This window comes from Vollenhovia emeryi, unplaced genomic scaffold (genome assembly GCF_000949405.1).
Source record: "Vollenhovia emeryi isolate VEMERY1.0 unplaced genomic scaffold, V.emery_V1.0 DF939145.1, whole genome shotgun sequence".
Classification (NCBI taxonomy): domain Eukaryota; kingdom Metazoa; phylum Arthropoda; class Insecta; order Hymenoptera; family Formicidae; genus Vollenhovia; species Vollenhovia emeryi.
Genome location: NW_011967221.1, coordinates 3,684,592 through 3,697,081, shown reverse-complemented (window position 1 = coordinate 3,697,081; position 12,490 = coordinate 3,684,592). Strand labels below are relative to the sequence as shown.

General features: G+C 38.5%; 2 protein-coding genes across 2 annotated transcripts; one reads left to right on the top strand and one right to left on the bottom strand.

Annotated features, from left to right (window-relative positions):
• Positions 1-24: 24 nt before the first annotated feature.
• On the bottom strand, positions 25-7,301 carry LOC105566414 (KAT8 regulatory NSL complex subunit 3). The gene is made up of 7 exons (XM_012020404.1): positions 6,528-7,301; positions 5,837-6,440; positions 5,474-5,755; positions 4,717-5,400; positions 4,222-4,576; positions 3,949-4,134; positions 25-1,252 (listed from the first exon to the last, which is right to left on the bottom strand). The coding sequence occupies exons 1-7, from the start codon at positions 6,779-6,781 to the stop codon at positions 150-152; spliced, it is 3,468 nt and encodes a 1,155-aa protein (XP_011875794.1). The 5' UTR covers positions 6,782-7,301; the 3' UTR covers positions 25-149.
• Positions 7,302-7,443: 142 nt separating this feature from the next.
• Positions 7,444-12,114, top strand: LOC105566415 (nibrin). The gene is made up of 9 exons (XM_012020405.1): positions 7,444-7,606; positions 7,937-8,070; positions 8,156-8,304; positions 8,429-8,591; positions 9,048-9,303; positions 9,607-9,747; positions 9,824-11,223; positions 11,310-11,393; positions 11,682-12,114. Exons 1-9 carry the CDS (start codon positions 7,582-7,584, stop codon positions 11,733-11,735), a joined length of 2,406 nt encoding a protein of 801 aa, XP_011875795.1. The 5' UTR covers positions 7,444-7,581; the 3' UTR covers positions 11,736-12,114.
• The last annotated feature ends 376 nt before the right edge of the window (positions 12,115-12,490 follow it).

Sequence of the window (12,490 nt, the reverse complement as noted above, 5' to 3'; positions counted from 1 at the left end):
ACACCCTGTATATACAATATGTATATATGTAAGTATATATATACAAATATATATATATATCTTTAGCTAATCACTTTGAAATAATCACACTTTGCAGAAATTCTCTTACATATCGCACAATCAATGATATCATGAAGCAATTATGTATTTCATGTTTGTATTTCACCAACATTATCGAAAACAGACTGCTCCAAATCGTGTGCCATCTCGTCCAGCTTAGCCTCGTGGAAGATATCGCAGTCGTCGTCGAGAGTTGCGGATGACGTCTCGTCGATTGCAGGCACGGGTACGTGTTTGCGTTCGATAATATTCGTCTTAATAGCGTCCTCGATCTCGAGTATGTTGTCCGCGTGACGATTATCGTAATTTGCCGACGCCGCGGAGGACTGCGCCTGCACGAATCTGTGCTCGCTTTTCTCGAAGGTCAGGATCTTGGGTGCGTTTACATCGTCCGGAACTTTCTTGGTCGCAACCACCTGCTCGGCCCTCTCGTTCTGCTGAATGGGCTGAGAGTTCCTTTTCGCCAGTATGATCTTGGTGTACTTGACGGCAGGTTGTACCAGTCGATTTTCCAGCGGCACCCCGACCCTGCTCTTCGTCGAGACGCCGCTATTCTGCGACCGCGTCTGCAGTATCAATTGATTCAAGTTTTGCACAGACATATTGGGACAAATAACGGCCTGCGCGGAGGCCGCTCCGAGTTTACTCGGCACCTGCTGCAGCTTGTCCTGCTTGTTGCTGATCAAAACCACCTTGGTGGTATTGTTAATTTTTGGCCTCTCCTGAGGTTCCTTAGCCAGCGTCGTTTGCGTCAACGCCGGCATCTTGTTTATGTTGCTCAAATTGTCGTCGTCCTTGGCGAATATTATCGGTATGTCCAGTATATTACCCAGATCGTCGTCTATATCGTTTGCGATGCTCCTCTTCTGGGCGCTCTGGGACTTCCCCTTTTGAAGTCTCTGCAAGTTGTTGGCGTTGACCGTGATCTTCGGCATTGTCTTCATCGACTTTTGTGAGATTTTCAGCTTGTTGGACAGCGGCAGAAAGCCGGGGCTTTGATTGCTAAACGGGACTATCACCGACGAAGGCGCGCTTCTGTTGTGGAGGGAATTCTCGACAATGACTATGTTACCGCACGACGTATTATGAGAGCTATCGGTACTATTGGGTACGGCTCCTTGTCGTGGTAAGTGCGCCGATTTGGATATGTCCAATAAGTGAGAATCACTGCTCATTCCCATCTCTTCCATCGCTATAAAATATATACGTACATTTATTTCAGATCTTAAAAGGGTAACGCGTAAAATATTATCACGTATCATATGTATATATTAACATGCAACGACTTAACATCCCAAGACACTGTAACAACGCATCCGATGTGTTACACTTTTGCATATGATTGTAAAATAATTTTTTTAATGTTCAATTCTTTGAATACTTCATTTTTAGCATTCGAGCTCCCCGAACATTTGTCTAACATTTGATTCTGTGTGTAACTTATTTAGCGTTACGCATCGAAATGATGTATCGTTTTTACTTGGTAACTTAATGAGTACGAACATTAAACGTTGACGTGGACAGATAAAAATTTAGATTAATAGGATTTTCACTTTATTTTAACGGAACAACAAAAAGCATTAAATAATTTCCTTCCTACCAAGTATACGTAGTGCAACAACCTACTGTTATAAGTGCTTATCGCTGCCCAAAATGTCTGATGTAAGTAAAGGCATTAATTAAATCTCCCAAAACCAATTGTTCAAAATTACCCAGACTCGTTAATCGTTTACATTTTTTCTCAAGATGGATGGGATTAAGGTTGGGAAGTAAACAAATTCGAATTATGTTACAAAAAATATTTATTGAATACAAAATAAAAAGCAACCTAATGTATTTACAATATTCCTTTTTAATATGTATTTGAGAATGCCTGACGATCCTTATTGTCACGTTTATTCATGGCTGTTAATATCGTTTGTAGGACACGCTATATAATGTACACATATGCACCTAAATATATTCATTATGTACATTCACATTGCCAATTGAAAGGTAGGATTGAAAATCCCCCTGATGCTTTATATATATTTTGTTATGTTATTCTAACTACTTTAGCTACAAATAAAATATATGTACAAGAGAGTGAAAGTCTGTAAGGTAATAGGTTCAGTGTCAAATTAATATGAAGCAGTCCTAGAGAATATAATTATTCTGATCTTGTATAGAGAAAGTTCATAATAATCGTGAATAAATTGATAATTATCATAAATTAAATTTAGAAAGCATTTTTTTGTGTAATATATCTTTTACAAATATATATATATACCTTCCAAAAGTATTAAAAATATATAATTAATACAGTTTTATACATCATTACCGAATATTATATTTGAATAGAGTCATTATAGCAAAATAATTATGTATGTACACGAGGTTTCATATGTGCTTTTTCGTATGAAAATTTATCTGAAAGTTATATAATTATTATAAAAATTTGACATATAAAATAGTAAATAAATGTAAGTCATAATTAACATTTTGTGGTTTAATATTTTGAAACTTAGTCAATGAAATTATTTGCTTCAAATATTTTAGTTTGTTCATATTGCCAAACTATTTTGGAGAAGCAAGTACGAAGTTACAAGAAACTGAAGAAATTTTTAGAATTTTTGTCCTCCTTTAGCAAATTCGATTGCTTGCACTAGTGCGCACTGATTTATAATCAATTCTTGTATTTAATTTTGTCTTAAATGTAGGTTCCAAGAGTATTTAGCAAAAAAAAAAGATCCGTATAGATGCTATACAAATTATTTTACTGACCAAGAAATATTACAAGAGATATTTCAGACGATCCTTAAATGTAAGAATTGACTGTAAACAAGCCTTAGTGTGCACTTAGTACTAGTGCAAGCGACCGAATTCGCTATTCGATACAGTCTATTATTTATTCCAAATTGTTGTGAAGGCTCCCGAAAAGAAAAATATAAAGGAAGGAGAGAATGTGTGCCAATGTGAGCCACAAAATGAACAGAACTCGGTTCTCACAATATAAATTCCTCAATTTCTATTTAATATATGTTTCGACCCTTCTTCGGGTCTTCTTCAGTAACTCGCTCAATCGAAAATATAGATCGGCACAGCATCGAAGTCAATTCTCTAATTTTGTCAATCAGCGAATCTCTAAATGGTGCCCGACATAAAGAGGACTGATTAACTCGACCGAGGGATGAGCCCGTGACGATTGAGCGAGTTACTGAAGAAGACCCGAAGAAGGGTCGAAACGTATATTAAATAGAAATTGAGGAATTTATATTGTGAGAACCGAGTTCTGTTCATTTTGTGGCTCACATTGGCATTCTCTCCTTCCTTTATAATCGATTATTTAATCAAAATATATGTATCGTACAATTCTGAAAATTACGATAAAAACAATTATAATTTGCGCCATCTTATATAAGCCTTTCAGTTTAATAGAAGAATATTACGTGTTTGTATAAACTGTTACTAAAATACCAAGAAGTAGGTATTAAAAAATGTGAATTTACTCACTATAATATATACGATATTTTTTTCGCACATACATACACGCGTATATATCGCACATTATATAAATCTGTGCTATAAGAATTTAAATATTTAGTTATACTAGAGCAACTATTCAGTGACTGAAATAGCTTATAGTTATAACTATGCTACAAGTTATTTCAGTCACTGAATTAGTTGCTCATAAAAATGAATTTAAGTGTTCTCAAAATTAATATTGCTATTGTAATATGCAACTTGTTAAATCTAAAAATCATCCCGAGTGCGCTCACATAAAGCAAGAGCTGTAACATCCCATCATTTTATTGACGGACGATTAAAAATCGTATAGAGTCCCTATATTTATTTATGACTACGTTTCAGGTAAATTATTTAATAACTGATTAGATAATTGTGGTCTACCTTTTGAAGGGGTCGATGCGCACGCCGTTACGGTATTCGCTGATGAATTGGCGGTCGTTAGCAGGATACTAGAAGCCGACGATGCACGGGTGGAGGATGCACCGCTCGTGAGCGCAATCGAACTCTTTCCGCTTTGCAGAAGATTCGACAAAGTGCCACTTGTCGCCGTAGGCTTACTACTCCCTGCTGTTTCATTGGAAAAAACAAATACATAAATAACATTTAAAATTACGCTCCCACTGATAACGTTAATCAATTACACGCTTATCTCACCTGTGGGAGTTGTGTTAACTCTGATCTGATTTCCCGTGGCGAAAACGTTTACCAATTTCGTGTCACCATTTTTGTCAGGCGTACTGGCCTGTCTGTAATTATTCGAGACCACACTCGAATAAGACTTATTAGAAGACACCAATGTTTTCAGCTTTGAAGCATTCGGCAGTGCCACATTCGAAATGATCTTCGGTAGTTTAGCGGTAGCCGGGGATTTGGACGTACTAGAGGTTTTCGAGGGGGTGGTCGTGGATTGACCCGCTGCGTTAGGCGCTAAACGTATCGGTCCTATCGGCGCCAAACTCGCTAGCGTGCCAATATTGAGCGTTATGCCATTTTCCGAATTAACATTTGACTGCAATAAATAATATATGCCGTAACAATTGTCATTATTATTTGCAGTATACGTACTTTCGAGTTGAAACGCAGGCATAAATGTATCGTCAACCACATACACATAATACTTATGCATCATGTACTGTGTATGGGAATTACCTGCGCAGGAAGCCTAGGCGTCTTCGGATCGGAGAACTGATTTCTCTGATTGCTCGCGGGCCGCTTCCGTTTCGTGGCGGGAGTGTGATTTGTATGCTGCCCGCTTACTTGCGTCACATTGGACTGGGCATTGAACTGGGCACCGATTTTGGGGGCCGAGCTCGACGCCACGTTTGTGCCGAGCGATAGCGCGGAGGACACCGGCGTGGTCGGCCGGGATTTCTTCACGGTCGGCGAGTTGGGCTCGCTCTCCACGGAGCTGCTGGTCGAGTTTCTTCGTTTGTGCGAGTCCTTTTTGATCTTGCTGTCGCAGTTAGTCGTTGTCGGCCGCAGTGGCAGCGGGTGCGGTTGCAACAGGATGCTGCCGATGAAATCCCCGATCTCGTCCAGCACGCATCTGTCCACCATGCTCTGCGTGATGCCCTCGAGCACCTTTTTACACGTGGATATCCGGAGATGGTCGTCGGCCGTGCCCACGACCACCAGGCTCGTCTCGACCAGCATCTTCTCGCGGAGCTCCTCCAAATCGTCCGGTCGTACGAGGGTGGCGTTTTGCCCAATGACAAACATAACCGGGCAGCGAATGTCCATCAGCATGTCATCGGGCGTGCCCCGTTTCCCCTCGACGGTTGCGAAAGGAAATCCAATGCAGATAACAGCAGTTATGTGTTCCATCTGGGCCACCTACGAAGCAAACAAGAGTCAGCGACGACAGCAAGAGAAATTGACGCGGGATGTGTGCAAAGGTAACCTTTACCTGGCACGCGAGCGCCGCGCCAGCGTTGAAACCCACGAGTATGATCGGCCTACCAGGACAGTCACTTCTGACATCCTGTATCTTGGCTCTTGTGGCCTGAACCAGCTGGTCCATGCACACCATCATGGTCATTCTGTTGGCTGCCAAGCTCATATGCGTATGAACGGTAGCGACCATGCCCAACAGTCCCAGCTGCGTGATCCACTTGTGCTGGCGGGAGGAAACGCTCGACGCGATACCGGAAGGTACAACTATCAAGATCGGATTTCCCGGCAATTTCTTCTGCAATCAATTATGCAAATCTGCAATTAATTCCCACCTTAATCAGATAACACGCGTTAATGATCAAGTTATCGTATTTACGGGTCTGTTGCCGCTCAAATTCTGCGCGACCGGATCCCAGGACCGTTTCAAGAGCGACCCGAGCGTCTCCCACGTTATGGAGCCGCCCTTGGCGCTGATGTTCGGCTGCACAGCGATCATCTTATCGATCAGCTGGGGGATCTTCAGCCTCAAGGTCTGCAGGATATCGAGATAGATGGCCAGGTATTCCTGGGGCAGTCGCTCGAACAGCAAATTGTGCAGCCAGTGAACCAGCCGCCAGTCCCATCCGGTCGACGCTAGGGTCTCACGGAATCTCCTCGCCGCAATATCCACGGACGTGCGCCGAAAGATCGGCTCCGTCGCGCTCTTAGCCTTGGCCAATCTCGCGAGCCTCTCCGAGCTCAGTATCCGCGTCACCTTGGTAAAGATCCGATTCTGAATCGCGGACCACAAGGTCTTCTCTATCTTCTCCTCCCAATCGTCCTCCTCCTCCGCCTCCTCCTCCTCCTCGGGTCGCGCAAAGTTCGCTAGACGTTCAAACTCGTCCATCATATGCCGAAATCTAGTCAAATCGAGCGGCAGTGGCGACGGCTCGCCGCCAACGCTTTCCACGTCGACCTCCTCGTCCTTTCTATGCTTGTCGCTGCAAGCAGAGCAAATCAATTGTTACATTTATCCTGCAACCTTCCAGCTTCAGGCGGAAATCGCATCGTGTCGTGGGCAATTTTACCTGGGGGTGTTTTTCGAGAAGAACAGCCTCTTTATAGGTTTCACGTAAACATTCTCCGGCCTCCAGTTCCAAGGTCGAGCGTAACAATGGTCCTTGAATATCATGTCGGTGTCCATCTCGCGACTCCCGGCTAGCTGATGCAGGTACGTCGTCAGTTTGTTCGAAGTGTCATCGAACGCGTCCATGGTTGGACTCGGTAGACCAGAACTGCTCGCCGAGGTGGACGGTGCCACGGGCACGGATCCCAGCATCATGCTACCCTAAACTAGGTTAGCCTATAGACAGGATATCTGCGCCGAGTTCCCTCCGAGTGTCGTATCACGCAATCAAACGCTGTATCGCGCTATTATTGCACAAGACACTTTAATCTCCCTCCTTTTCCCGGTAGGTCTGTCCCTGAAACGGACATCGTTCAATTACGTTCTGTACGTGGAGAGATTAACCAGGCGCGCGAGCGAACCGCGCCGATATAAAAAGTATCGCGGCGTAACGCGTAAATTCTGCGAATCAAGGGTCCAACCAGGCGAACTTGTAGCGAGCATAAAAGATACACGCGCAAGGAATCTGACTGGGTCATAAGCGCACGCATGAGGAAGTGGACGAATCAATCTCTTTATGCACACGCGCACGTTTGTCTGGATAGACCCCCAAGTGATCAGAGCCGGAGCTCTCACGCGCGAGAATTAACCTCCAATATCCTTTTTGTACGTCGGATAAGTAAACGTGTAGCGGACGTAGCGGTTCGTCAAATCAGTATATACCACTCTCGTCTATCGCGCAACACCGCGCTCACAGGACCTGCATGCAGCCTGCAGGATCTGCGCCGCTTTGCGGTCGGACTGGTCGGAGTTTGATCGAGGGTACCCGGTACCGACGTTTCATGGAAGTCAACTCTTGAGGGATTCTCCAGTAGGCTGTGCGCGCTCTCAGTTTATTCGTTACGTTTATGGCGCGGGCGTCATGCTAGGTTAAATTGTCGATGTTTTGAAACAAAGCAATCTACAAAAGTGAAAAATTGTTGCTCATTTCTATCTTACGTGAGTCGGCCGTCGACATGTGGTGTCTTAAGGGACGCGAAGGTACTAAGATTAGAATGAACTTTCAGATATTACGCCCTGCATAATTACAACATTTATTTCTTAGCGGTGTAATTTTTGTTTTTACAGGAGTTTTTACAGTTTGTTTTTATAGGACTAATAGAATATAATAACTGCATGTAACAATAAACAGCAATTCGACGTTTAATTTATAAATTAAGTTTCACGCAATGATGAAGGAAATAAATTATTTAGAACTTTATGTACGTGCACAATTTAGAAAATCGTCTCCCTTTCTTGCGTTCCTATTTCAATTTACTAATTTCTCCGTAATACAAAGACAAATAGAATTAACAGTGCATTCTCTTTCAGGCCTTTGCGTCTATATTTTACCAAATGAGAAAAAATCATTTGGTAAAACACTGAGTGATATCAAGTTGGTGGGAGACTCCACGATTAGTAGACTCCATGCAATAGTTTCTGTGGAACCAACAAAAGAGGCGAAGGTACACGGACTCTTATTAACTTCTAATATGCATAATCTTTTAGAAATGCTTAGAAAATTATTATTGAAAATGTGATTTCTTTCAGACGCAATATGAATGTGTTATTAACGATGTATCTAAGTATGGAACATTTATTATAAGAGATAAAGAAAAGAAAAAATTGCCTCATGACGACAAGTTTGTTTTGAAGGCCGGTGATACAGTACATTTTGGATTAAAGGAGTATACCTTCGTGTAAGATTACAATACTTTACTGTATAAGCAATTTTAATAATTAGAATTATATAATGACCAGAATAAATCATTTTCAGTCAGTTTTGAACAAATTATTTATTTTGTAACAAATTTCTTATTGCAGGGTGTTATGTCATTCATTTACAATTGCGAGGTCCAGCTTGAACGAGCAGGATTCGAAGAAATTGAAAGATATTACGAGCCATTTGAAAGTAACATTGTCCGAGGCTTGGGAGAGCTCTTGTACACATTTGACAGTGTCTGAAAATACATTATTTACCACGAAGGTAAGATTTTGCAACTGAACATAAATTTGTTTGGAACAAATTATATAATCGAACAACCAACGAGAATGTAGGTCCAAGCAGGATGTAGGTAGCCTAATCAAATTATATAAATTATTTTAACTGCTGGCATTAAATCTTATTTCTAATTTTATGTTATATTTTATGCTATATAATTTTCTTCACTTCAGTACAAAAAATGTCGATGAATTTTGTAGTTTAAGAATGTTCTGTTTATCTTGGAAATAAGATTGAGTACAATTGATAATAATGAATGCATCTGTTTAACAATCAAGAATTATAGCATACGTCAGTTTATTATTCTTGGCTATTCTTTGTGACTTCGTATTATATGTATATGACGTTTTAAATCAAGCAAGGAAAGCGTTACGTTTTATAAATAATATGTAAGTGACAAGAGAAAAAGTTTGATAAACTTGCATCGTGTAATTTATATAGTTAGCTTGTGCACTGGCATCTGCCAAACCTATAGTCACAACTGCGTATTGGGAAGCAGTTAATGCAGCCATCGAGGAGTCTAAGGAATTACCAAAAATCGATGATTTTCTGCCAAAAGTGAAAGAAGAATTGTTGACAGTTTCCTCAAAAATATTTCTACCTAACGAAAAGCGTAGAACGTTATTCAAAGGTCTCTCGTTTGTCCATTTTTGTGCAAAGCAATATTTTGCATATGCACCATTGATTACTGCAGCAGGTGGTTAACAATAATTTTTACCCCAATTCCAGATCTTAATGTACAAAAGTAAAATTTTGCAATAGTATAGTAACATGTAAAGGTATTTACGAAAAAAGATATAAAATGTATGTATGAACACAACTGGTCTTATTGTTGTTTAGTTTAAATTTTACTTTTGTAGTATTTATTTTTATATTTTATATTAAGCTTGTATTTAAATCTTTTATGATTTAATTTTTTATATTTATTTATTTTACAATATATTACAACATATATTTTTGCATTAATTTGTAAATATTGTTAAGCAAAATTATACTTCAGGCGGTAAGTCGTGTGTATATCCCACGAAGAGACCTTTGACACCCCGAGATCTCACTGCCAAAAATGCCATTGTCATACAACAACCTGCCAATGATTCTTCACAACTTACTCTAGCTATCGCAGCTGATTATCCGGCCATATGTGAGTAATTATATATTATCATTTAAATTAAAAGTAATAAATAGAACAAAATTCACAAAATATTTCTATATTGCAGATCACAAGCTGCAAGCTGTCAAACGCAGAATGGTTTCTGATACGGAAATTCCACTCGCAATTCTATATTGTAACACGGAAACGTATTGCAATCCGAAATATAATTTCGCCACATTTTTAAAATCAAATACCTCAAAAGTTTTCCCCTCTGACACGTTAATCCAGGATACACAGGATGTTACATTGACTAATACGAGACAAATGAAAAGAAAAATAATTCCTGAAACTTGTGAGTCTCAAGACAAGAAACAGGTTCGGTTTAACGAGAGTGAAATTAATGAAAGTTTTGACACCAACAAGAGCAATATTGCGACGAGTACTGATAACAGAGAATCCAAAGATAAAATAATTCCCGAAACTTGTGATTCTCAAACAAATAAACAAATTTCGAAAAGTTCCTATTCTTACGAGAATGAGTGTGTGTCTAGCATTAATGAAAGTAATTCCGACAGAAATAAGAAAGTCATTCAGAACGATATTTTATCTGACAACGTTAATGAACAGTTGAAAAGTATTCCCGACATTTTTTCGGAGAAAAATGATATAAGCGATACTGTTTCTATTGATACATGCGCTAAGAACATTAATAAAAAAATTATTTTCGAGACTTCCGATTTTGAAGAAATTGTTAGAAGTGCTTTAACTGCAAAAGAAGAGCAACAAAATGTTAAATTACAAGAAAGGGATATTTTAAAAGAAAATTTTGCAAAAAGTAATAAAAATATGTTGCAAGCAAATAAATGTGGCTTTCAACAGCAAAAAAATTCAATTATAAGTGAAGAAAATATTACAATTATCGAAAAAAACAATAGCAATACTTTTTCTATTGATGTATGCGCTAAGAACATTAATAAAAAAATTATTTTCGAGAGTTCCGATTTTGAAGAAATTGTTAGAAGTAGTTTAACTGCAAAAGAAGAGCAACAAAATGTTAAATTACAAGAAAGGAATATTTTAAAAGAGAATTTTGCAAAAACTAATAAAAATATGTTGCAAGCAAATGAATGTGGCTTTCAACAGCAGAAAAATTCAATTATAATTGAAGAAAATAATACAATTTTCGAAAAAAATAATATAGACGAATGCGAACATTCCATTGCTGAAGAACAAAATTTAAATTATAATAATGGTAAATTTACAATTGCAAGAGGGGAAGGCTCTAAAAATGCGAAGACTCCGCATACTGTAGTCACAAAAGAGATTATTAACAGCGAAACCCATAGAAAACAAGGAAGAGAAGACAATCTCTCTGAAAAAAGTTATTCCAGAGTTCAATTGCAAGATTCGTTGAAAGAGCAAACATTGAGTCCAGTTTGCAATTCTGAAAATAATCGAGAAGACAAAAGTATGAAAGCGGTTAAAATACAAATGAAGGATACTAAAAGACAACCTCGAAAAACAGTGAGTTATTTAATAATTATTAATAATTAAATAATTTTTATATATCAACAAATTTATAAAAATATATAATATATATATATGTATAGGGAGATAACGAAAAGTATATAAATCAAGGATATACGGATACGATATTGCGAAAAGACGTACCTTGCGGAAAAAAATTTTTAAAGGTTTGTACAAATTTTGTCTTATAATATTTGACGTTATCAATCATCCTTTTAAAAATTTATCTAATTGTTAGGTTACATATATCATTGCTTGATGATATGTTTAATACATATAAGTTTGAATATAAATTATATATAGCATGCATAAATATAATTTTACAATTTTTGTTTAGAATCTGAATACATAAAAATTAATGCGCGCGCGCGCGTGTGTGTGTATGAAAAGATTTATCACATTTTACTATAGGATTTCGTAATATGTAACAAATTATCTTGTTACTGTTAATGTAGATGGCCATTATAAAACCAGAGAGGATACTAAGAGAGAACGACTTCATTTTGTGATTTACAACTATATAATTTTATCCGAAAAGAATCTTTATAAATAGTATATTTATCCTATAGTTAGCGTGTGGGGTCTTTAAAGGATATATATTATTTTCAAAATAAGATGTTTCTTAAAATTCTACATACCCGAGAATTTAATTGAACAAAGAAAATACTTGTTGTTAACGTAAACAATATAAATGGATTTTTTTTGTATCTTTGGAAGATCCCACGCGTTGACGTATAATACAACAAATAGCGGAACAGAGGAATTGAAAAAAATGGTTATTTTTTTATTTAACATATAGATTTTCAGTACGCTGTTTGTACAAATGTGTTCAAAATATTTAAGAAATATAAAAAGAAAATAATTAAAAACTATACATTACTTTTTTTAACTTTAATTTATTTTATAGTCAAGTTATGATAAATATATCCCCATTTGAAATCTGTTCCAATCAACAGCTTTTGTTATACAGGGTGCTACGCAAGACTTTGACGTCCGGTCATGGGAAGGTAGAGGGGACTAAGACAAACAGAAAAGTATTGTACTATTTTGCGCTTGGACGAATAGTTATCGAGATACGAAATTTTAAAAATCGCCGTATTAGCCCAACCTACTGGCGAATGTAAGCGCGCGGTGAGAAGCGTCGGCCTAGCGACCCCGCTCGAGGCGGTGTTCGGCGAGGAATAGAATGGCGGTGCGGGGCGAGGAGTAGGGAGGCGAGGCGCGCCGCTGCCCGTCCGCCGCTTACGCGACCGCTCGCACGTCT

Excerpts from the sequence above, each read along its gene's own strand:
- LOC105566414 (XM_012020404.1), bottom strand. The coding sequence starts at position 6,781 with ATGATGCTGGGATCCGTGCCCGTGGCACCGTCCACCTCGGCGAGCAGT. Across the intron at positions 6,441-6,527 it reads TTCTCGAAAAACACCCCCAG|CGACAAGCATAGAAAGGACG; the intron begins GTAAAATTGCCC and ends CTCTGCTTGCAG. Across the intron at positions 5,756-5,836 it reads ATTTGAGCGGCAACAGACCC|AAGAAATTGCCGGGAAATCC; the intron begins GTAAATACGATA and ends AATTGATTGCAG.
- LOC105566415 (XM_012020405.1), top strand. The coding sequence starts at position 7,582 with ATGTGGTGTCTTAAGGGACGCGAAG. Across the intron at positions 8,305-8,428 it reads TTAAAGGAGTATACCTTCGT|GGTGTTATGTCATTCATTTA; the intron begins GTAAGATTACAA and ends TTCTTATTGCAG. Across the intron at positions 9,304-9,606 it reads ACCATTGATTACTGCAGCAG|GCGGTAAGTCGTGTGTATAT; the intron begins GTGGTTAACAAT and ends ATTATACTTCAG.